At 31.8% G+C, this 24,438-nt stretch overlaps 3 protein-coding genes and 1 non-coding gene across 4 annotated transcripts; 2 read left to right on the top strand and 2 right to left on the bottom strand.

The window, feature by feature from the left end:
* The first annotated feature begins 9,229 nt into the window (after positions 1–9,229).
* On the top strand, positions 9,230–13,151 carry LOC122610329 (glucomannan 4-beta-mannosyltransferase 2-like). Its single transcript, XM_043783326.1, has 9 exons — positions 9,230–9,636; positions 9,723–9,821; positions 10,312–10,564; positions 11,338–11,448; positions 11,537–11,673; positions 11,764–11,877; positions 11,962–12,161; positions 12,243–12,455; positions 12,611–13,151. Exons 1-9 carry the CDS (start codon positions 9,304–9,306, stop codon positions 12,771–12,773), a joined length of 1,623 nt encoding a protein of 540 aa, XP_043639261.1. The 5' UTR covers positions 9,230–9,303; the 3' UTR covers positions 12,774–13,151.
* A 1,739-nt stretch (positions 13,152–14,890) lies between these two features.
* Positions 14,891–14,974, bottom strand: TRNAL-UAA. The gene has a single exon. It is a non-coding gene; the product is annotated as a tRNA-Leu (tRNA).
* Positions 14,975–15,094: 120 nt separating this feature from the next.
* LOC122584943 (splicing factor U2af small subunit B-like) lies at positions 15,095–19,327 on the top strand. The gene is made up of 6 exons (XM_043757033.1): positions 15,095–15,439; positions 15,876–15,962; positions 16,044–16,125; positions 16,212–16,338; positions 17,623–18,035; positions 19,100–19,327. Exons 1-5 carry the CDS (start codon positions 15,203–15,205, stop codon positions 18,017–18,019), a joined length of 930 nt encoding a protein of 309 aa, XP_043612968.1. The 5' UTR covers positions 15,095–15,202; the 3' UTR covers positions 18,020–18,035; positions 19,100–19,327.
* A 2,473-nt stretch (positions 19,328–21,800) lies between these two features.
* LOC122581317 (histone deacetylase HDT1-like) lies at positions 21,801–24,084 on the bottom strand. The gene is made up of 8 exons (XM_043753531.1): positions 23,997–24,084; positions 23,837–23,907; positions 23,116–23,327; positions 22,944–22,966; positions 22,816–22,857; positions 22,581–22,738; positions 22,314–22,455; positions 21,801–22,107 (listed from the first exon to the last, which is right to left on the bottom strand). Exons 1-8 carry the CDS (start codon positions 24,007–24,009, stop codon positions 22,019–22,021), a joined length of 750 nt encoding a protein of 249 aa, XP_043609466.1. The 5' UTR covers positions 24,010–24,084; the 3' UTR covers positions 21,801–22,018.
* Between the last annotated feature and the right edge of the window lie 354 nt (positions 24,085–24,438).

Genomic DNA, 24,438 nt, shown 5'->3' with positions numbered 1-24,438 from the left:
GAGAATATATAATGTAGTACTCACACAAATAGATAAATATAATAAAAATAACATTATAAATATAATAAAAAAGAAATATGTGTAAAAATGCCTAAATAATGTTTTTAAGTTAAATTAAAAACAAAAGCTAAAACCAAAACTCAAATCAAAAATAAAAACACAGTAACTTACGCAATTCCTTTTGCAAAAAGAATTGAAATGACATAAGTGGACAAACTATACGACCCATTCTTGAAAAGTGGTATAAAGCATAATTTTTTTGAAGTTAAATAAAATCTATATAAAAAAAGGCCAAGGTTAGCACGAATACCCAAATTTCAAAATTATATATATAGTAGTGTCGAATATTTGGCTAATGCTTTGAAAAATTTATTTTTTGGAAGTTATTTGTTTCATCTAGTAGTCGTCGTTAGAGGTGGCTCAAAGGTAGCTCAACAATACTATGAGACTAGGCGATCATTTTAAGCCCATAAAATTCTAAAGTCTCAATATTCTGTATATTAAACTTAATGTTTGGATTTTTGACTAGGTCTCATATAAGGTTTTTGCATCAACATCTGCAACTTTTTTATTACTAGCAGTTGAATAACAAAAATAGAGCTACTTTTTTTTACTTTAATTTATATGGTAATGAACTAAGCCTACAAAATTGATCTTGTTTGAGTCCTCCAAAAACCTTAAGTCGTCACTCGTCGTTGTAGGAACACAAGAACAACTTAATATTCAAAGAATCGACATAGTCAAGCTAAGACATACTTGATCGTTTTTTTTTCATTTGGCTTTCCAACCGTTGTCGTAATTTTGGTATATCATGGTGGTTGTTGTAGATTAGCCTGAATTTTCTTGCTAAAAGTTTTTACGTGTTAGCCAGATTTCTAGTGTATTAATAATTAAAAGAAAATGATTAATCCTCTTAAACTTTAGTCTAAAAATCCTCTTAAAACTATATTTGTATAATTTTAACTTAATCTCAACTTTGAATTTCCACATGTCATCATCCTATGAAATATCTATACTATATTATAAAAGAAATAGCCTCTTTTATTTATGAAAGTGTTGAAAATATATAATATTTTTACTTAGCACCCCTTAAAATATTTCAACATACACTACCCCATAACATTAATAATTAATTTACACTACCAATCCTTTATTTTTTAATATATTTTTATTAACCATTTACATCAATTATCCACACCACTCGACGTCGTCTCCACCACCAACACTCAGCCCCCCACTACAACGGCATTGTAACGATCACCGCCGCATTACATGGGTAACGTGCTAGTAAATTAGAATGATTTTTAGGCTTATCAATTATGAGGATTAATCATTCCCCATAACTAAAACATGTTAAAAAAACACAAATTAAAGGTACTAGAGGACGTTGAATCCGAACTTATGCTTTGTAGATTATCAGTCCCATATTTGGATCAGTCAATCTTCAAGTCTTAAATTAAAGAATCTTTTTTACCAAAAGAAAGATTGCTACTTGCTTAAAAAAACAAAAACAATCAATTTCCGTCATTATTTACATTTACACCTGTAGTACTATGAAAACAACCACCCCCTGAGAGATATTTAAGATCCCATTATTTGGCCAAGGACACTATCCAACACATCAACTTTGTACCGTGCAAAGCTTCCCATGTTTAAAAGTTAAAATGAATAATTTGAATTTTAAAGAATTGTTTAACCGGTTAAACCGACCGGTTAAGTTAAATTGAATAGATAATTGATATTTTCTAAAAATGAATTTAACAAAAATATATTTAACATTTACTCAAAATAATTATACTTATCTATAAACAATATAAAACAATAGTTATCCTGACTTTTTAAAGTCATCCACCTCATATTAAAATTATCTCTAAATATGCCACATATAATTTATCCTACGTGGCACCTCCATATTTTTTCCACACTAATAGATTTTCATTAAATAATATAATATAATTATACATATATTTTAAATATGGCATATAGAAAAAGCATATATATAATTTATATTTATTTATATAACTCAAACATATATAAAAAATCACGACTAACATTGCATGACATTTTTTAACTTTTTTATTTTTACTATAAACACTTCATAATTCATGACTCATAATCCATGATATTTTATTACCTTTTCTTTCTTTTTTTTTTCATTTTCTATTTACTATATACACTTAATAATCAAACTATGTATATTATGTTCAACACGTACACCTCAAATTACATAGCCCTTTATAATAATCTATCTATACATATATTATGTTTCACAGTTTTCTTCGTTGTTAATTTATCATAATCATGAAGTATTTTTCAATTGGTTTTGAATTTATAAAGTTATTCTTAATAATCTATCTATACATATATTATGTTTCACAGTTTTCTTCGTTGTTAATTTATCATAATCATGAAGTATTTTTCAATTGGTTTTTAATTTATAAAGTTATTCTTCTGCCGTATACCAATTTATATATATATATATTAAAACAGTAAAAATCATAGCCTTTTAAACCCTTCTTTCAACCTAAAGTTAGCTTTAAACATTGCCACATAGGATTGTATCCTACGTGACATCTCCATACCTTTTTAACAATATTTATCTTATAACCTCTATTTATTCTCAAACCAATGTAATTTATTTTATTAAATATAACATAAAATATTAAATCAAAACTATATACACAAAATTAAAAAAAAAACTCAAAACCCATATTAAGATATAAGAAGACGTCCAATACATCTATTAATTTGGCAATGATATTTGACATAAATAATATTATTTATTAAAATATATACAACTTTGAAGACTATATCAAGTTTTAAAATTTATTTAAAAATATTATTAGGTTATACACGACCAAACAATTTTGTTGTTTCTCCTTCGTTCTCTTGGCCAAAACCTTAACCAAAATTGGTTATTCTAGCCACAAAAAATGTCTATTTTATAATGATAATAGTAGTTATTTTGAGTTTTACGAATGAATTTCTTGATTGTTGGAGATAAAATACTTTATTTCCTAATTGTGTTTAGGATTATTTTTTTCCGTCACTACATAAGATTTTTTCTCCATCTTTTCAGCATAACTGAAAGCAAAAACTATAATGATTTTCTCTTATTTATCTTATTAGTTTTTTACTTATTCCTATTGTATTTATATGTATTTTATATGACTAAACTTTTGTCATGTTTAGTTTTTTTACTTTGTATATATTATTTCGTTTGATGAATATATAGATATCATGCTACATTATCGATTTACGTTTGATTTATTGATGATATCAAAATATCTTAGGTTAAATGTTGGTGTGTAATCACTATAGTAGGTTTAGTGACTGTGATATCGACATTTCAAAAAAGACAAAAGATGACCAGAGTATTCCAGGAATTAACCATTAACTATAACATAATCAATTTCAACATAATAAGCCTATAGAATAGCTATTTATTAATGTATAAAATAACCTTTTTAACTAGCCGCGCATCGCGCGGGGTAAAATATCTAGTAATAATATATATAACTTTAAAACTTTACAAACAATCCAAAATAACATTAGCTAATAAAATCTCATGAAACAAAATCCAAAAGCCGGTTCAACCTTCAATCGTATTTATTAAAAAAGTCAGGCTTAGTTAAACCGTTTAATCTAGTTAAAAAATAAGTTGCCTTTCAAGAAACATAGTATGAGATAATTGTTACAGTATTCAAAATTATAATAATAATAATAATAATAATAATACTAATTGTTATTTTAGATACATAAATTCATTTATAACGAATATAAAGCAAACTATAGACAACTAGACGAGTCACATTTATAGACAAACGGACTAAATATTTCTGGTCAGTGGTCATAATTTGAGTATTCACATTGGGCTGTTAAAGTGGCCCATCAAGTCTTATCTGAAAAATTGTTCGAGAAATTGGGTATAAGTTTTGGGGAGGTATCCACAATAGCTCTTTGTAGATTAAGATTTTTTTTACTAACGTTTTCTTTTAATAAATGTGGCCGCATTTGTTGCTTGTTAATGGGAAATGAAATGACATTGTTTTACTTTTTAGTTGATCCAACTAAAGATAATAAGATGGTATAAACACTTGAATGTAATGAACAATAGAGTAGAAACTCTATAACTTAATACTCAATAAATTAATAATCTCGATAAAACTAATAATTTGTCCGGTCCTAACTTGGGTACAGTACAAAATTGGACCCCAATCAATAAAATAATAAGATAATAACTTTTTTGAACCCCCAATGTAAATATATTAATCCCAGTGAAGCTATAAATTAATAATTCATTATATATTATAAATTTCTAATATTGTCTAGTAAAAAACATTCATAAATAACTTTCTCCATGTTCGGGTACTTGACTGTTTTGTGACGCTTGGAACATCCATCTTGGTCAAAGTCAGCTGATAAGAACTCCAGTGATATATTGAGAGTGTTTGAATGTTCCTTGAATAAATTTCAAATTAAAAGTTTTGTCAACCTAATGCATCAAATCTTGTTGAGTGCATCCTTAGTGATCTATCTTATACTCGTATAACCGTTTTCGTTATTGATTGGTCATGGTTGAATTTTTTACATCTTTTAGTTTAGAAGCCAAAGTTGATGTGATTTTAAAACTTGTCAATAGACATTTTATACTGATCAATTAGAATCATGTACATTAAACTATTTTTAATTCAAAACAACGAACTTTGACAAGTTTATTTAATGTGTGAATGTAAAATGTACATCAAAATTTTGAAGGTGATACATGAACCTCTTTAAATTAATTTTTATTAATTTATCGATATCATAATATCTCGACAAATTAATAAAAAACCACAGTCCCAACATTATTAATTTATAGAGGTTTTACTGTACATGAAAGTTTATGTTGTGTAGTGAACTACTTGGATGTTTATTCCATATATTCGTAATAAACTTATAAATTCATGTTATTGATATATCTGCCCAATTAAAAATTTACGAATGACGGTTTATATATAATTAGAAAAAGTAAATAAGTAAAGCATGCAAGTAACATTTATAAGTTAACAATTTTTATCTTTATTTAAGATGAATAGGTTACTTCTAGAGTATATATGAGATAAAAAAATAAAAAATAAAAAAAAAAGTCCGTAGCTTGCTTTACAAGATAAGAGTATAAAACTTTTAACTTCGATATCCAAAAACAAATATGTTAATCACTTGATATAACTTTACTAGTTTTTTAATTAATTTTTATAGTAGAACATATGTGCAAATAAAGTTTTTTTCTCACATACCAACAACGTGATAATAACATGCATCTCATGTGATTCCACTTCTTATTTGCAAATACTACATAAAATCTCCAGTTTGTTCCTGCTTGTTGTCCTACTTAATTTATTGTTATAATGTTATCACTATCCTTTTGTCTCGATTATTATAATTACAACTCTTTCAAATAATTGATGATGTGGATCTCGCTACAAAAATCATTTTCCTGATCGATATGCAAAAATGAGTAAAATTATGTTCATTTTATACGATGTATCATACGAATTCAAGAAGTAGTTATTTAAATCATTTGAAACCATTACATGAGCTAAAAATACGTCTAATAATATGTATAACGGTATAACCCATTCCGCCATTCGTTATTTGACGCATGCGTAATGAATAAGAAATGCTTGGACTGCGCGCTTACCAAATACAGTATATATAAAACTTAATCATAATTAGTTTAGTTCATTCGAGACATATATATTTAGTACTCATACTTGTGAATGGATAGGAATAATGACAATGTACGTGGCGCAAATTAGTTAAAAGTAGTTGTAGTAGTTGGATTTTCAAATACCGAATTAACGTTTATTAAATTGACTTGTTTTTGTAGAAGCTTATACGAATGTATTATAAAATATAAATGACGCCAAGTCTAGTACTCTAGTTGATCTAATTCTGTATTTAACTTATTAAGAATTTATTAATTATCGTTTATCTATTGCTAAAGGTAGTATATTGTTTTACGTCTGTTTTAGAGTCGCAAGTTAAAGAGTAAATGGATTTAAACTTTTCAAAACAATCAACGAATGAATGTAATAATGCTCGTTAGGTTAAATTAATATTTATCAATCTAATGATGTGGATCATATACATATAACCATTAAACGGTGATGGTGGAGGTGTGGTATTGGTGGTGGCAACCGGTGCCGACTTGCAATAGCAGAGAGACGACAGACGACAGTTTTGGTTAATAGTGTAGGTTATTGTTATAAAAGGTGATAAGTGTAATTACCTTAGGAGTTTGAGAATAAATTTTGTAATTTATTTCATTAAAGATATTTAAGGAGATATTGAAATAGCAATAAGTCTTGAATATTTTAGTTTTTGTGTTGTTTATTGGGGATAGTTTACAAACAACGCAATATGGTTGGTTAAGTGATTAACACCTTTGTTTTTTGAGACAAAAGTTAGGAGTTCAATATTCACTAATGCAAAGGTCGGAGGTCATGTCTATCATTTAGATAGAACATAAAAACAACCTATTTCCCTAGGTAGAGACAAAAATGTATATATTTCAACTTCACTTTTACACCGTCGAGTTATTGGGTCTCAAAACGCATAAAAGACAGCATTGGGTGTTACATTTATATTTTAATGTTTTGGGGACAGTGGATACCATACTTTAATGTTTTGGGGACAGTGGATACCAAATGGTGCATGAGATTGAAAGTTCCAATTACCCATTTTTGATAATTTGCTTTATAAAATATTGTAGATATATTTTTTTTGTTTAGATATATTTAAGTTTATTTAATGCTTCTTAGCTTATGTCGACAGAATACAAGTTAGTGAAATCCCTCATATAATTAATGTACTGTTCGTCAATTTAGATTTTTGATTTTTACATAACTAGCTAAAGAACTCGAGTTATAATAAAAAATTTTGAATAGTGAAAAAATGATAATGGCTATATATATTCATGAAATAATGAAATGGGAATTAATTGATTCATTTTTGTCATATTGATCAAAAAATATATATACTTTAATAATATGCATAAAGATATCAAAAATATATATTTTAAGAATATGCATAAAAGTATTTATTAAGTTATATGATAAGAATTTAAAAAGTATATAATAATTTAAGTAATTTAGTTTTAATGTTATAATGATGTCATAAAATATTTAGTGGAAAAGAAAATAATTTTTTTAGAAAAAGTTTAGAGTTGTCAAGTAAGATATTTAGACAAAATGATGAATGTAATTGTTTTTTATTATATTATAGAAATAAAAATATTGTTTGCCCTTGCACAAAATGTAAAGTGTAAACTAGGAAGATATATACTAAAACTAAATAGTATAACATTTATGCGGTGTATTTTAATGAATAATAAAATAATAAATATTCGATCACATTAGCATATATCAAATGAACAAATAATGTAGTAGTACTTTGTATGTACCTTGCTTGATTCATGTCACGTTGTGCAAGATCCAAGAACCCTTAATCATAATTTCAATCAAAATCATGTTCTTTGTCTCACCCGAAAATAACTATTGAGATTTTGAGTTTGACACGATAATGGGTCTATACCCAAGACAGCTTCATGTATTTTTAATTTTAAATGTCATGATAGATGTTATACATAAGTAGTTAAGTACAATACAATTGGTAAAGTGATTGTCGAATCTATTAATATTGAGTCGATTAAGACATCATCAATTATACCCTAGCTTTTATGAACACTGTTACGTTGGTCAATTGTCATGGTTTCGACTTCATCTTTAATTAGTAGGTCATTGACCCTTTACCCATGAATGTGGTTTATGCAAAATGTTCTCTTCATATGAACCAGGTAAATCTCTTTTTATGAAGATGGACATGACTTCTGAATCTTTATGTTGCTAGCTACCGAAAAGTTAAATTCTTTGGAGCAATTGGTCGGCTATTTTTTTAAAAACACAAATTTGTTCACATTAAAAAATTTGTGCACGGTAAAATTTACATTCACACCTTTATGTTTAATTTTGAGACACCACACACAATATATTAGCTAAAGCTCAAGGGTATGATCATATACACATTTGATCCTTGTAACTGTTTGAAATATGAAACTTCATACTGCAATTTAAAAACATATTTTGAGAAAATTATGGTTTTTAAAATTAATCTTACTTCTTAAATTAATAGAAAGTCTACCTATATGTGGTTTCATTACAATGTAAACCCCCTCCACAAACACCTAACTATAATTTAATGGTTGGTCTTAATATAGGAAGGGGGTATATATTTGTGACACCTTCCAAACGCAAATCTTTTTTCCTCATTTCCCATCCTTCAACTCCAACAACATTGAGAAAAGATACATAACGATATATTGGAATTGAAGGTCAAGTTTGTTTAAAAGATAGAGGTTCGAAGCTTCTGACTTGAAACGACGCCAGGCCCAGGATAATTCATATTATTCTTGGACCGGGCTTCATTCCAAGCCAGAAAGCTCAACGAATTTGGCTGCATCCTCAAGCGGGTATTTCTTTTTCTTTCGAAGATTCACGTTATGCCAAAAAAGCAACATAAGCATTATTAATGTGTTTCAATAAATAGAAGGATGTCGGTATATTGAACAAGTATATATCACGAAACCACTATAAAAAATCATAATTTGATTTGACACATTATGATGTCTCCTATCATGACGGGCAACAATCTCAAGAAAAAAGAAACCCCCTACGAATTTGCAATGTTTGCATTAAAATTTGGACTATGTTTCCGTATTAATAAATTTTATTAACTAAGCAAAATTTGATTATAACATGTTTAATGTTTAAACATGCAATTTAGTTTAGTTTTTTTGTTGGAAATTTTGTCTATTTGGGTTTTGTTTTAATAGACCAAAAATATCAATTCAAACAGTGTCATCGGCTTCCATATTGTTTTTTCGAAATCTGCCCAATGATCTTTTATAGAAAGTATTTTAATCATATAGTAAGAGTTGAACTTCACAGGTTACCTAAAACAGAAAAACTTGTACTAAAATAACATAAAATAACTATAAAAACACATTCATTCTCTCTATTTTCCCAACCCAATTCCCCTGTTTCTCTCTTTACCCCCACTTTCACCATTTTATATACTCTCTTCACAATGCCAAATTATCCAAACATAACAAAAAACATAGAGTATTAAGTATAAAACATTTTGAAACCAAAATGTTTTCAGTTTCACCTTTTATTTAACCAGTTACAACTTTTATATATCTTAATTCCCCTGTTTCAGTTCCTCTGTTTCGGGTCAACTTTTTGAGTAGGAGGGGAAAGAATGGCAGACGTTGTCTCGGGGGAGAGTCTGGTGCCAGAAAACATTCCAGGGACTACCGTGGACTTGTTGACCCAATTTGGGATGTTGTGGGAGCTCGTAAAGGCGCCATTGATGGTCCCATTGCTTCAACTAGCAGTGTATATATGTTTAGCAATGACTGTAATGCTATTTATGGAAAGGCTTTACATGGGTGTTATTATTATTCTTATCAAACTCTTTTGGAAGAAGCCTGATCAACGATATAAATGGCAACCCATTCGCGAAGATATGGAAATTGGGAATTCGGCATTTCCCATGATTCTTATTCAAGTACCAATGTTTAATGAAAAAGAGGTTATACATGTTATATAATTTGTTAGATTTAAATACTTCTTTATTTTTATTTTTTGAGTTTAAGATTATATTTTTATGATTTATAGGTGTACAAGATTTCGATAGGTGCAGCATGTAATCTTTCATGGCCAGCGGATCGTCTAGTGATTCAAGTTCTTGATGATTCTACTGATCACACCATTAAGGTATGGCTTCATAAGAAGCTATGTAAGTACACTATATATTATGTTTATGTAAGTAGTGAAAACAAGAATTTGATGACAGTTACTAAAGCTATATAAGTATCATCTTTTTAAGGAAGCAAAACATGAATTTTATGATACTTCATCAAATTCAAACCTTTCACCTTCTGGTTTGCATCATCTTTCACAATTTCTAACATCATAAAACTTTGGATTTTGTAAATTATAAGAGGTGTTTGGTGTTTATCCTTTTTAAAGACAAAGTTATCTTTCATTGCATAGAAAGGTAACGTGCGAGAAAGTAGATTGAAACCAATACTTGAACAGCACAAAAGCATCTAAATATACTATATTTTGTAGTACCTTTATTTATAGTTATTCCAAATATCATATGATCAGTTTCAAAATGCAAACCAAATATGTTATCAAAGTTAAACAAGAATAAATTTACGAAGTCAAGCGTCTTCATAAGTTATCTGACCCGTTTTCGTAGGAAATGATTGAGAAAGAATGCCAACGATGGGCTAGCAAAGGAGTAAACATATGGTACCAAATAAGGTCAAGCCGGGGCGGTTACAAAGCTGGTGCACTCAAAGAAGGATTGACTCATGATTATGTCAAAGAGTGTAAATATGTCACCATCTTTGATGCAGATTTCCGGCCTGAACCTGATTTTCTCCAACGAGCTATCCCCTTCCTTGAGTTCAATCCTAAAATTGCCTTGGTTCAAGCTCGATGGCGGTTTGGTAAGTGCTAATAACCACCCTCAAGGGCCTTATGTCTTTAGTTACTCATTCCATCCTAAAACAGTTGTTGATTTTAATCGGATGTAGTAAAAGTTTTTGTAACTTGAAAACTGAAAAATGTATTTTAGTGTTTAGGAAAATGCTAAATGAAGCCCTTAGGGCTTCACTTAACGTGCATAAAAAAGTTGTACGTTTCCATATCAAAAGCCTATGGTAAGTGTACAACTATATAATGTACCTTAACGAAAGTCCTTGGGGCTTCGTTTAGTAAAACCCTAGTGTAAGTTTATTACTCTTGTGAAAGAGTTTGTCTACTATCTTTTATTGCAAGAGTTTGACAAACCTTTTTTTGTTTTTATATTTTTATCTTTTTCATAACATGGTATCAGCTCTATCTTTGTTTAGATCATAATCCGTGACATTTATATTTTGTATATATTAAAAGGTTGTACCATGTGAATCTACTACTCTTGGGTCAATATTATACACCATGAGCTAAAGACTAAACAGTAAATACCCAGCACATGTTTCAATCTCAAATAACGGACCACCCATGTTACTTGCAGTAATAGTTGCCCAGTGTATCAGGGTAATTTTTTGGACTTTTTGTCTTATTTATACAAGGGGCAGTAACAGTATATGGTAAATCCAACCTGCAAAATTCACAGACTTATCAGTAATCTTTGACAGATGCAATATAGACTTCATTTTTGGCAAGTGTTCTAAACATTTTACAAAGTATTTATAATAAAATGTTGGGTCTATTTTTGCAGTGAATTCTGATGAATGTTTATTGACAAGAATGCAAGAAATGTCACTAGATTACCATTTCACAGTGGAACAAGAGGTGGGATCAGCCACTCATGCATTTTTCGGCTTTAACGGTAGCCAAATTTATTTGAAAATGCACGTTTGTAATCAACAACCGTATTCTGAAAAATAACCTAGGGGTAATATCATAATTTACAATAGGAACCGGTGGTGTGTGGAGGATTGACGCCATCAATGAGGCTGGTGGGTGGAAAGACCGTACCACGGTCGAGGACATGGATCTTGCGGTCCGAGCTAGTCTCAAGGGGTGGAAATTTCTCTATCTTGGCGACCTTCAGGTCTATAGATTATTAAACAACATTATTGTGTGACTTATCTACAAAAATAAATGGTCTTTTATATTAGATGTGTAAAATGAAATGTCATAGGTCAAAAGTGAACTTCCTAGCACATTTAAAGCGTTCCGTTACCAACAACATAGGTGGTCTTGTGGTCCGGCAAATTTGTTCAGAAAAATGGTCCTCGAGATCATTAGAACTAAGGTTAGTTAAGGTTGTTAATTGTATCTATTTTCTTCATTTTTCTCGTTGTGCTTACTAAATACATGTAGTGTCGGGTTATTGCAGAGAGTGACCTTATGGAAGAAGGTGTATGTGATTTATAGTTTTTTCTTCGTGCGGAAAATAATAGCTCATATGGTCACATTTTTCTTCTTTTGTGTTGTTCTCCCAATCTCGATTTTGGTCCCAGAAGTTGATGTCCCGACATGGGGAGCCATTTACATTCCTTGTATCATTACAACATTGAATTCAGTCGGGACACCAAGGTAGGCACATTTGTACTACAGCTTTTTTATATTGTTTGGTCGTTTATGGTTCTGTGGATCTAACATTTGCTTTTGATATAGATCGTTCCATCTATTGTTTTACTGGATTCTTTTTGAGAACGTAATGTCATTGCATCGGACCAAGGCCACACTTATTGGTCTACTTGACGCAAAGAGATCCAACGAATGGGTTGTCACTGAAAAGCTTGGAGATTCAGTCAAGAACAAGAAATCAAACCCGAAACCTAAACTAGCACTCACATTTAAAGCATTCAAATTTAATTTAGGAAACAGGTAAGATCCAATGCTTTTAATTTTGTTGTACAAAGAAAGGCTAGCTTAAAACTAAAAATTGTACGTACAGTATTAGAGTAGGTTCAAATGGCATAAACTACATTGGCGTTGAGTTTTAATTAATTTTTCGTGCTTGGACTTTCTAAATGATCCAGGCTTCATCTTACTGAATTGGGATTTGCGGCCTTCTTGTTCTTCGTTGGATGCTATGATGTAATGTATGGAAAGCAACAATATTTCATATACATATTCCTCCAAGTGATAACATTCTTGATCGTCGGAGTGGGTTATGTGGGAACTGTTGTCCCAAATTCCTAAAGGAAACATGGATTATGTAAAAGGATTCACAGCTAAATCGTTCTGCTTTTTTCTCTCTCCTCAATCTGTACCAATCCAGAGTACATACGACGTTTATTGACCCATTTGACCTCGCACGAAAAAGAAATAGAGAAAGATGTCGAGACTTTGCTTCTTGTAAACTAATTCGTTTGTAACAAAACAAGCATGGGCCAGTGTAGTTTAAAGTTAAAAGAAAATTGTTTGAGCAAGAACTAAGAAATATAAGCATCCGTAGACAGTGATGTTTTCTTTGATTCTAATCGCATGTAATTTTCTTTATTGAATAGTGCATTAGAGTTTATTGAGAGGAAAATAATTTGATGGCAATGCAACTGTATGGAGAAGTCCTTTTGCTTACTGGTACTCCTGTCCTATCCTACTCCTGCTGGAACTAGAACAGTGACAATTTATTTTGCCATATTCTTGGGAGTACACTTCATTTTTGTTTGGATATATGTGATTTTGGTCCTCTTTCTTGTGATTGTGCAAAACTAAAAAAAGAGAGGGGAAAACACATTCACAGTTTCTATTCGTGCTTTGGTCCCCTTGTGGTCATTTATGTTTAACATGCGACAGAAACCATGCGTTTTAATACTTGGTTTTAAAGTCATATGATTGAATGGTCCAAACTCTTTGGGGCGTTTGGTCCGTGGAATATTTTTTAAAGGAATTGAAATCTGTCAAATGAATTAGAATTTGAAAGTGTGAAAATATATTATGTGTTTGGTTCACAGAATTCAATGAAATTAAGATAAATGTATTGGGATAAAAGTTATAACAAAAAACAATACTACCCTTTTATTAAACAATTATTATAAGTTTTTATTTTTACTAACTAAATTATGAGTACTGTATACTGATAATAATAATAATATAATAATGTAGATAGATAAAATCTATGATGTATTGATCCACTTATGTGTGGCTGGGTACCAACAACAATCAAAATATCATTTTATCTTCTTTCCCAAAGTCTTTCTACCTAATCTATAAATTTTAACTCCGATCAAATTTTTTTTCCCAACCGCCCTTTTTCTTTATTTAAGTCATACCAACAAGATCTCAATTTTTTAATCCTACAACGATTAGTAAACAAACTATTGCTTAACAATATAAAAATAGAATCAGCGGCGACTAGAAAGAAAAGAATCAGCGGCGGTGGCCGGAAACGGTAAGCACCGGTGGCAAGAGGTAGTTAGCGGGTTGGTTGGTGGTCGCACAACAGCAGATGGAACCCGATGGGGTTAACATTTTTCCCAGCGACATGGTCAGAAATCACAAGTAGCAGCGGCGGCCGCAAGTCATAATCAACGACGGAGCTCGGTGTTGGATGGTGTTGATGGTCAACATCCGGTGGATAATTGAATTGGGTTACAAAAGGATTTTAATTTTTTTTTATTTATTTGATCTATAGTTAAAAGAGGGCATTTTGGTAAACATAAGTGAATTCCATGGATTGTTTAAAGATTCCATCAAGAATTCAAGATGTTGAAGGAATTGTAAATTCCATGATTTAAAGAATTTGATGGAATTTCTTACATTCCAATTCCATCCTTTTCTTAGCCAAACAAATGAAAGGAATGGAATTTAGATTCCAATTCCTAAGAATTCCAAAGAATTCCATGAACCAAACACTCCCTTTGTTTTTTCTTGTTCTTTTGGGCAAAATTGAATGTTATTGATTGAATATATATGTAATTTAAGATCGCAAGGATAAAACTTTCAAGCAAGAGGTCTCAACATTGACTTGATTACTAAAACTGACAATGATATTTAAACCATTATTACTAGCACGACACAAGCACAATGCGACCGTAATGGTCGTGATGGAAGCGTGATGACGGCGGAGCTATTAATGGTGGTGATGATGTTATATTGTGTAAGTTGATATAGATTTTTGAACTTGATAGTATGACATCCAATTTGATTTTTATATCATAACAAAACCACATCTATCAATATAAATAAATGTAATGGAACTGCATCAAACAATCGTAAATACGACTTTTAAGCCCCGTTTGAGGCTAATAAAGTCACTAGTTAAGACTTAGAAGTGTTTAAAACAATAAAATAGGTTTAAAAATAAAAAAAAAAGATGGTGGCTGTGGGGTTCGAACCCACGCGCACTTATGTGCAGAAGATCTTAAGTCTTCCCCCTTAAACCACTCGGGCAAACCACCAATTCCTGTTAAAGTTCTTTTTTCTAAATAAATAAACGAAAAGAAAACTATACATATATTCCGATTTCCGATGTACATACAATTTAGAAGTATCCAGAAGGCAGCCGTGTCAGATATATTCTGATTTAAGCCTCCCCCTATGCTTTCTCCATAATAATCCCCAAAAACTGTATACAAAAAATTGAAACCCTAATTTGAGAGGCGAGTGTGATTTAATAAAAAGAAAGAATGGCGGAACATCTGGCATCGATATTTGGAACGGAGAAAGACAGAGTAAACTGTCCATTTTATTTCAAGATCGGCGCGTGTAGGCACGGCGATCGGTGTTCGAGGTTACACACAAAGCCAAGTGTAAGCCCTACATTATTGTTATCTAATATGTATCAGCGCCCGGATATGATTACTCCTGGTGTTGATGCTCAAGGCAATCCTATCGATCCTAGAAAAATCCAAGATCACTTTGAGGTATATACATATATGTATAGTTTTGTATATCGTATCACCATGTGCTCGTATTTTGCTTAGGGTCCAAAAGTTAACTGAGATGCCTTAGAAGTTACAACTACATGTTTTTTTTTGTTTTTTTAGTTTTCATTTTAGGTTATTTAACAAATTATGTCCACTTCAACTTGGTTATAATAAGTCTTATAAGCAGCCACCAAAATCTAAGATCTGCGAAAGAAGAGGATGATAACTTGTTTAATTTGCTCGTAAGGGTTGTAGAGTTGTTGTTTCACTCATGGTTTGAAATCATTGTGGTGATGTTTATATATAGCGTATTCCGTTGACCTTGCAATGTCAGTTGTATCATCACACGATGCCTATATATTTTTTTCTATGACAAGTTTTAGAATTTGTATACATACCCTAACTCTGCATATTTCTATGATGTAATTTTTAGGATTTTTATGAAGATCTCTTTGTGGAGCTGAACAAATATGGGGAAATTGAAAGTTTGAATGTCTGTGACAATCTTGCCGATCACATGGTAAATTTCTGACACCGTCTGCAATATGTTTTTAGTAGGGATAATCAATAATCGTCTGATCATTATGTTGCCGCTTTACAGGTGGGAAATGTTTATGTTCAGTTTAGGGAGGAAGAATATGCTTCAAAAGCACTGAAGAACCTTACAGGGAGATTCTATGCTGGTATCCTCTCTGCTGATGACATGGATATTTTAAGTTATCTGTTATTTTTTTTATGGCGTGTAATCAAATCTGAGAACATTCTGCAGGTCGACCCATCATCGTTGACTTTTCACCAGTGACTGATTTCCGGGAAGCTACTTGCAGGCAATATGAGGAGAACACTTGCAATCGTGGTGGTTATTGCAACTTTATGCATCTAAAAAAGATTGGCAGGTTATTTTATTAATGTGTCATGTCTTAATTCTTCCTAAAATTTAAGATTGGCCATATATGAAACAGTATGGTACTGTTTCACGTGCATATTGATAGTGTTTATGTGATATGAAATACGGAGTAATCAAAGTCAAATTGCTATTTTAGGTCAAATGAATGCAGTGGCGAAGCCAGAAATTTTACTTAGGAAGGGCCAAATTCTCGTTTTTCTGTGAACACTAGTCGAACAATGGTGATGACGCAATATCATTTAGTTAATAAATAATAGACATATCGCTAACAAATAACGACAATATAATATATTGAGTAATAGAACTGCAAAATCATACCAAGACAACAGTAATTGAACAAAATCATTATAACAAACCTAGTTACAACCTTTACAAAGAATGAAGACAGTTAACAAGTCAACCATATTTTTTTCAGGAAAAACATGTTATTAGCTACAAAAAACAAGTAAAAACGGTCTAGAAAATATGCATAATATAGCTTATTTTGATGCTTTTAGTCTTCGATTATATAAAGCAATCTATATTGTAGTAAAACACATTTGTTTTTAACTTTTGTTTTGTGAATGACGATCTACTTTATACTTAGAAAATATATAGCTACATTACATAAACACGTGTTAGACATATACAAATTGAAATACTCTAAAGGAGTTCCAAATAAAAATATTCAATAATATAATGATGCAATACAAACAATTAGCAAAACAATGACATCCTTACAATAGGCTATATATAGTATTGAAGATAATGAAAAATTATTAGTTATATTAATCATTAGTTAATAATAACGAGTTAATGTCAGAAATAAAATTAATGGTTCATAAGAATGATAGATATACGTACCATAGGATGTTTTTACCTTTTAGTTTTGTTATTTTCGAGATTTACTTAAAAAAAATACTTTTACAGATATAAGATGACCAAACATTTGACTGACTTGTTTTTTGAAAATTGAAACTTCTTACATGGGATGGGCCAAAATGGTAAGATAGATTAAAATCCAGCAGACTATGTATAATATATGTATGTCACTAGTATACTTAGGATGGGCCTTGGTCCACTCTCCGTTCAAAGTGGCTCCGCCACTGAATGAATATGTAACCTTTAGGTAGTTATATTTGGCATAGCTAGTTTGAAACCGAGTATTTGACATCAATATTAGTATCAGATAAGCAGTATAAAAAAGTGTTGAGATCTCAAGTCGTAATAGATCTGAACACCTGTTATATACTGCACATTTTTAGGTTTCTCATTTTCCTATTTTTTTCCACAGGGAATTGAGGCGGGAGCTGTTCGGTAGGTACAGAAGGCATAGCCGTAGCCGGAGCAGGAGCAGAAGTCCATATAGACATAAAAGCTATGATGAGCGGGGCCATGGAAGCCGTGGCCATAGCCGAAGGTATGATGATAGGGACCGGGATAGGGATTACTACTATGATAGTCGGTCCAGGAGACACAGGAGCACAAGCCCACTGCATAGGAGAGATCGCAGCAGAAGTTCGGAAGGTAAAAGACACCATAGTCCTGTTAGGGAAGGTAGTGAAGAAAGGCGTGCCAAAATTGAGCAATGGAACAGGCAAAGGGAAGAAAGGCGTGCGGATGATAGTGCAAACAGAAACAATTATATGAAGAATGGTGATGGATCCTACGATCAGCAATCTGAGTACTAAATTGGATGTTTGTTTGGTTAGTATCTTGCTTCTAACTGACAATCAATATTTCCAAATAGCGTTAGAGGTGGCAAATGGGCAGTTTGGGCAATGGAATTGAATACATAGAGTAAATATGTAAGTAATCAGTGTATCAAAATTTACTAACTATATTGTTTCTGTAATAATATTTATTTAAATACACTTTTGGTGACCAACCTGTTCAACCCCTTTGGGGGGAAAAAATAAGTGAGAAGAAAACCTCAAATTAGACGCATTTATTAAGCAAATGGTTCAAAATTGCCATCTTTTAGATAGAGGTTTCCTTTTTGTCCTTCGAACCACAACAATGTTGTCTTACTGCCATTTCCACTGTGCAGGTGGTGTGCAGGTTTACAATTCTTTGAATTTGGATTATTAAACTATTGTCTTTCTATGATTTACTTCATTCATTTTAATACATTATCGTGTCTTAGAGAGTTAGAGGGCAAAAAGGGCAGGGTGACCCGGATACATTTTTACAAGTCTCTTGTTTTTTGAATCTTCTTTTTTAAAAAAACTTTAAGTCACCCTTAACTATTTGTAGCCGTTTGCTCATTCCATACTTAACCAATTGCCTAAGACAAACCCATCTTAACCCAAATTAATCAGTGTTCTTTCCAAGTACTGGATGTTGCCATTTCTGGCTACCGAAATGTTTCCGCTCTATGGTTCTACTTTTCAGTTTTAGTGGACTTCTTTTTCCATTAAAAAAACAGCTTGGATTTGTTTCTTTTCACATGTTGTAGGTCAGAGTTCAAATGACTGTGTATTAAACCACTAAATCAGGCTTTTTACTAACGGATTGAGAAATCTATGTGTACATTCGTACATTAGTTGTGTCTTTGATTGTGCTTTTGCAGTCAGGTTCTATGTAATAATTAAGCACACTTCAAGGCTAGGTGATATGTTCTGGCTTTATGTATTCTTGTTTGTTCAATATAGCTGAATTTGACTTTGCAGATTATTTTTCAGATGTGCAGGTCCAGGTTGCCCTGCTTCTGAACAAGAATATTATTATTAATTTTCTTAACTGCTGCTTTACTATGATTTTTTTTACAGGCAAGGGTATTCTGATGGTCGTGTGACAGGGATTTGCAGGTGCAGGAGTTGAGAGTCTTGTGTTATGTGTTATTGTAATGAGGTTAGGGGTGAGGATTCACTGAGTTTAGATTCAAATTTTCAGTATTCTTATTTGGACAAGTGATTCGGTATTTTTAAATTTTTGTATGTTGATGTTGTTGGAATCTTGTTCTTCCGTTAATGCATCTTTGCTTTTAAGTGGTTAAATGGTTTTGTGCTTTCAATCCTCACAAAGCATGACTAACTCATGTTGGCTTTGTGTGTGACATGCAAGGAACTCGTATATGTCGATTTTCTTTTCCACTCAATCCAGAGAAATGATCAGAAATTTTGGCATCGAGTAAACGCTCACACAAATAACCGCAGATATTGGTGAATGTTTAGCACAACACTGTATTGCAAGTTGTATTTCCTTAAAATATGACCGCTGATTTGATTGTGTTGACCATATAACGTGATATACTCCCCTGGAAAGTCATTTTTGAGTTTTTGACTGAACTAAAATCACTTCCTCTTGAATGAACTGATTTGGAATCACTCCCCTCTCCGGATTCAAAAACACTAACAGAATAATCTTGTGCCCCCATTTGGAGAATTTTGAAATGGATGAACCGAAAGTTGGGTTTGATATTGTGCGGATTGAAGTTTGGTTAAAATTGTGCAATTATGTATCCCAAATTCTGACGGATGATCAACATTCATCTTCCTCATAGCTGTTGAAGGCCAAAGCGTGGTTTCCTCTGTGGCGATTTTATTCATAACAAAAACACAACTACACAAGTATATAGTTAACCCTTTCATCTAAGAGTTCCTTTCACAAACTAATCATCCAAATCGCAATCTTGAATTTTGGTCCATTGTTGTGCTTTGGTCTAAATTGCAACCTAGCGTTTGCGGACCAACTTCTACTTTTCTCTTTCTTTTTCAACTTGAATAAGTTATTTTAAAGTTTGTGCTAGAAAGAGGGGGGGGGGGGGGGGGGGGGGGGGGGGGGGGGGGAAAATAATGAATAAATAAATAAATGAAAAAGAAAAAAAAAATTGTTGATCAAACCATATGAATTGGTTGGTCAGATCAATAAATCGAACAGAATTGGACAATTTGTAATATCTAATCGTGTTTTTCATTACCTGCGTTTCTTGTTCACTTAAACATATCCATGTTACCTACATAAAGAAATTAGTTGTTTGACTATGTCAACAGTTGCTTGCCTTTGCACCCTGTATAATAAGTTAATAGTTTTATTGGGCTTTCTTCTCTTGAGCTATAGTACTCCTCAATACTTTTCTATACCAGGTTTCTATGCACCCAGTTTGTGTATACTTGGATGTACGATTAGCATTTGTTGTTTTTCCATGCCATTCGATATCAGTTAGTGGCACATTAAAGCTAGGTATATCGACAGATCTTCCGGGAAAACTTAGGAATCGTTTGGTTCCCAAAGTCGAAGGGAATTTAGTGGAAATGAAATTTGAATTTTCATCCTTGTCATGTTAGATTAACATAGGAAACTCTAAATTTCATTCTACCGGAATCCCATAATTTACGAGAACCAAACGACCTTTAATGTCATGTTGTGTTTTGTAGTCATGAGGAAACTAAAATGTTATTTCTTCTTTTTATGACACATTTCCAGTTTATAATCACTATGAAACTAACAATCAAGTTTAATACTCAAAAAATAAAATAAAATAATCATGCAACGTCTACTTACCATTCAAATTAAAAATCGATATAATGCCAAGGCTTCGAGTCAATTCGTTGATTTATTGATTAAATTTTTTTTCCATATAATAATTAATTGAGATTTGCTCCCACAACACTATTTATATTGCAGTTAATGAAGTAAAATATTACTTAAATATAAAGTCATATATTTGGGATTCACATACAAATGGTAAGGAAACAATGGTAATTAATTCGGACTTCATTTAAATAACAAGTTCATTAAATCCATTTTAATTAACGGGCATTATAGTTAGCAAAACCAAAAATTAAAACTCAACACAAATTTCATTTGATCTATAATGGACTAGCATTATACCCGCGCAATGCAGCGGCGGTGATGGCGATGGTAGTTTAGTGGTGTCGGTGACGGGTGGTAATCGATGACATCGATAATTGGTGTCGAGTGGTCTAACCGTGTAAGTTGATACAATGGTGATAGTGATATTTTAAAAGATAAGAGTTTAAAGTGTAAATTAATTCATTAAAGGTAATTTTGATAATATCTAATAACCCTTTTCTTTAAAGATTGTTTATTAAAAGCAATCTAGTAATTTCCTAAACTATTTTCTAATCTTTTACTAAAATAAGAGGTGAATAATCATTATAAAGGAGTATCAGATTACTTAGATATACAGATTTCTGACTTTTACATTATTGTCTACATCTATGACGATTAATATGATTCAATTAAGGGTTGTCAATATGCAAGTTACTGTGATCAACTACGTCAGCCATGGCACTCAATTCACAAATATCAGTTCATGTTCATCTGTAAATTTAGTAAGGGCTATTAGTCATCGCAATCAACTACATCAGCTATGGCAGTCTGATGTACATGATCCATGGTTTGCCAGAAATTAGTTCTAGTCCAATTATAAATACAAATTTACAAAGTAAAAGAGTCATTTGCATTTGGTAAGCATAGATTCAATAGATTGTAAACAACTGGACGTAGTTAATTAACCAACTTCAAACATTCAGAAAGCTGTCTACAATATTACATAAACATTCCATATAAAACAACGCATGGAAATATCATCAGACCAAAAGGCCACCATAACTGTCTAAAAATAAAACAAAAAATATTGATGCAACATAGCAGATGCTTTCAGGACAAAAATTTGAATAAACCCATCACTACGTATATCCCTGCTCCATGATAATTAGTGTCTATGATCGGTTGCCACTTTTCTTGTTCTTCTTGAAGTTGGGTTTTGAATTAGGGTGAGGGGTTGCTGTGTGACTGCCTTTCTTTCCTCCTGCAACAATAAAGGACAGGTTATTCAAAATGTCTAATATTATGTTGAAAATATGAATAAAGATGCTACCATCTACTTATCCGAGGTTATATATAGTGTTCAACAATGTTCATCGGTTATTACCATAATCATCAAGCTTAGATCAACCAAAACTACAATCTTTGTAATAAGTTTGACTTAATTAAAATTACACAAATATTATTAACCTGTTTTCTGAGGGGTGTTGGACTTGGCATTTTGAGGAGTGCTGGGCTTGGAAATTTGAGGTGCGCTGGGCTTTGCTTTCTTGGCAGAAACTGGAGTCTTGGGTGCAGCTTCAGCCTGTCTTTTCGCAACCTTCTTAGGAACCTGAAAGAACAAACATTAAACCATAATCTCACATCAAATTCAATGAATACATGTGAAACTCACAACAAGACTTGGTAAAACTAGATCAATAAGTCTATCAAAAAGGAACCACTAAATTTTGTTACCTCCTCCTTTTCTTCTTCAGATTCATCGTCATTCTCAGAATCATCATCGGCCTCAGAATCATCCCCAGAGTCAGACTCCAAGTCAGAATCATCTTCAGACTCAATATCTGCAATCTTCACTTTCTTCAAAGAATCCTTTGTCTTTCCATTAAGAGCACCTAAACATCCAAACAGAACAATCCTATTAACACAGTTTACACATTAAACAGCATATTCAAACATCCGTGTAACTTACCATTCTCATTGAAGTTTAATGCAGCTTCTTCCTCATCAGAATCTAAACAACACCAAAAGTGAACCCAACATTAGTATGCTAAAATAAACAACACAACAAACCAGTTCACTATTTCATACAAGACTTACCCGAGACAGAATAGTCATCATCCGTAGACCAAACAAAAAACAAGAGTCAAGGATACACAATAACCAATGAATTTCAACATATCACCAAACTCATGAAATAGTAAACAAACTAAGAAAAACAATAATAAAACAGACTATAAAAACATAAACAGTCAAATATAATAAAGGATATTCTAGAGGGGCATCAGCAATGTATCCACAAAAGTAGACACTACCATCCTTCCAGCCATGAGAAAGCTCAAAATTTTGCTCAAAAACCAAATCAAAAAGAATTTGGGGTGCAAGCGTAGATGATAAAGTCCCAATCATATGGGTCTTATCCTTAATGTGAACTTTCACCGGGACTTTCACGTCTTTCCCGTCCTTAACCTCTCCCAATGCAACCTTAAATCAAACCATTTTCCCCAAACATTAAACCAAAAGCGAAAAAAAAAACATACAAAAACTATAATAACAATTGAATCAAAATAATATTTAAAAAGCCTAACACCCAAGTATTACCAGTTAAATGTGAAAAAAATAACTTCAAGCTAGTTATTAGGGGCAAAAACTTGACAACTGTGTTACTTTGTTGTCATCTTGTCAACAAGTATTCAATACAAAGAAAACATAAATATTTGATGATTTTGTTAGCTAAGATGCGAGAAAAAAAAATAATAATTTATGTTTCACAAATAAAAATTAATTAACATTCACAAAATCAACAAAATAAGAATAAATAGGTCAGTTATTGGATTTACAGTGCTACTAAAGGTGGTGATTTATTGAACATATATAAAATAAATATCAGTTAAATGCAACAAATAAAATACTTTCAGCAACACAAAAACATTATTATATACACATATAAAAATAAATAATCATATATATGTAAATTTATTTATAGAAAATACCTGAGAGATGTGAAGAAGCTTCATAAATTCAACAGGGACCTTAAGGCTTTCATTTGGTTTCACTTCAACGCCTATAAATAAATCAACAACAAACAAATTCAGCAACTAAACCGATACATATACACACACATATACCGTTAGATGAGTAAGAGAATATTACCCCAAAATTCCATTGCAGAAGGAGAATGAAACAAAAGTTTTTTTTTGTGTGTGTGTGAATTTTGTTTTTGGGAAGGCGGAATGAGAAATAAAAGGGGTTTTGAAAGAGGTTTATATAAAGAGGGAGGGAAGGTCTTGTTTCTAGGGTTTATCATGAGGCCAGGGTTTTACATTTGGGCTTCGGCCCAACTTTCTAATCATCTACCTATTGGGCCTAACCAATTTCATTTTTTGTTTTCCTATATATGTATCGTTGTCAAAGTAATCACACCTCCGGCTGCTAAAATGAATAGGCGGCTAATCCGGAAACGCCGTTACTTACCATTCGAATTACAAATTGAAATAATGAAAAGGCTTCCAGTCAATTCATTGATTCGATTCAGATTAGTCTCAAAGCAATGGAAATCCACCATACGCACCTCCGGATTTATCTCTGATCACAC

The sequence above is a fragment of the Erigeron canadensis genome, chromosome 1 (genome assembly GCF_010389155.1).
Source record: "Erigeron canadensis isolate Cc75 chromosome 1, C_canadensis_v1, whole genome shotgun sequence".
NCBI lineage: Eukaryota > Viridiplantae > Streptophyta > Magnoliopsida > Asterales > Asteraceae > Erigeron > Erigeron canadensis.
The sequence above is the reverse complement of the archived record's forward strand: the minus strand, read 5'-3'. Positions and strand labels throughout refer to the sequence as shown.

Bases quoted from the DNA above. Each gene is read 5' to 3' on its own strand.
- LOC122610329 (XM_043783326.1), top strand. From the start codon at position 9,304: ATGGCAGACGTTGTCTCGGGGGAGAGTCTGGTGCCAGAAAACATTCCA. The intron at 11,674-11,763 runs GTCTATAGATTA...GAAATGTCATAG, and splicing joins TCTATCTTGGCGACCTTCAG to GTCAAAAGTGAACTTCCTAG. The intron at 12,162-12,242 runs GTAGGCACATTT...CTTTTGATATAG, and splicing joins AATTCAGTCGGGACACCAAG to ATCGTTCCATCTATTGTTTT.
- LOC122581317 (XM_043753531.1), bottom strand. The intron at 23,328-23,836 runs GTATTTTCTATA...GTTTGATTTAAG, and splicing joins AGCTTCTTCACATCTCTCAG to GTTGCATTGGGAGAGGTTAA. The intron at 22,858-22,943 runs GTAAGTCTTGTA...GGTGTTGTTTAG, and splicing joins TGATGACTATTCTGTCTCGG to ATTCTGATGAGGAAGAAGCT.
- LOC122584943 (XM_043757033.1), top strand. From the start codon at position 15,203: ATGGCGGAACATCTGGCATCGATATTTGGAACGGAGAAAGACAGAGTA. The intron at 15,440-15,875 runs GTATATACATAT...TGTAATTTTTAG, and splicing joins AAATCCAAGATCACTTTGAG to GATTTTTATGAAGATCTCTT. The intron at 16,339-17,622 runs GTTATTTTATTA...TTTTTTCCACAG, and splicing joins CATCTAAAAAAGATTGGCAG to GGAATTGAGGCGGGAGCTGT.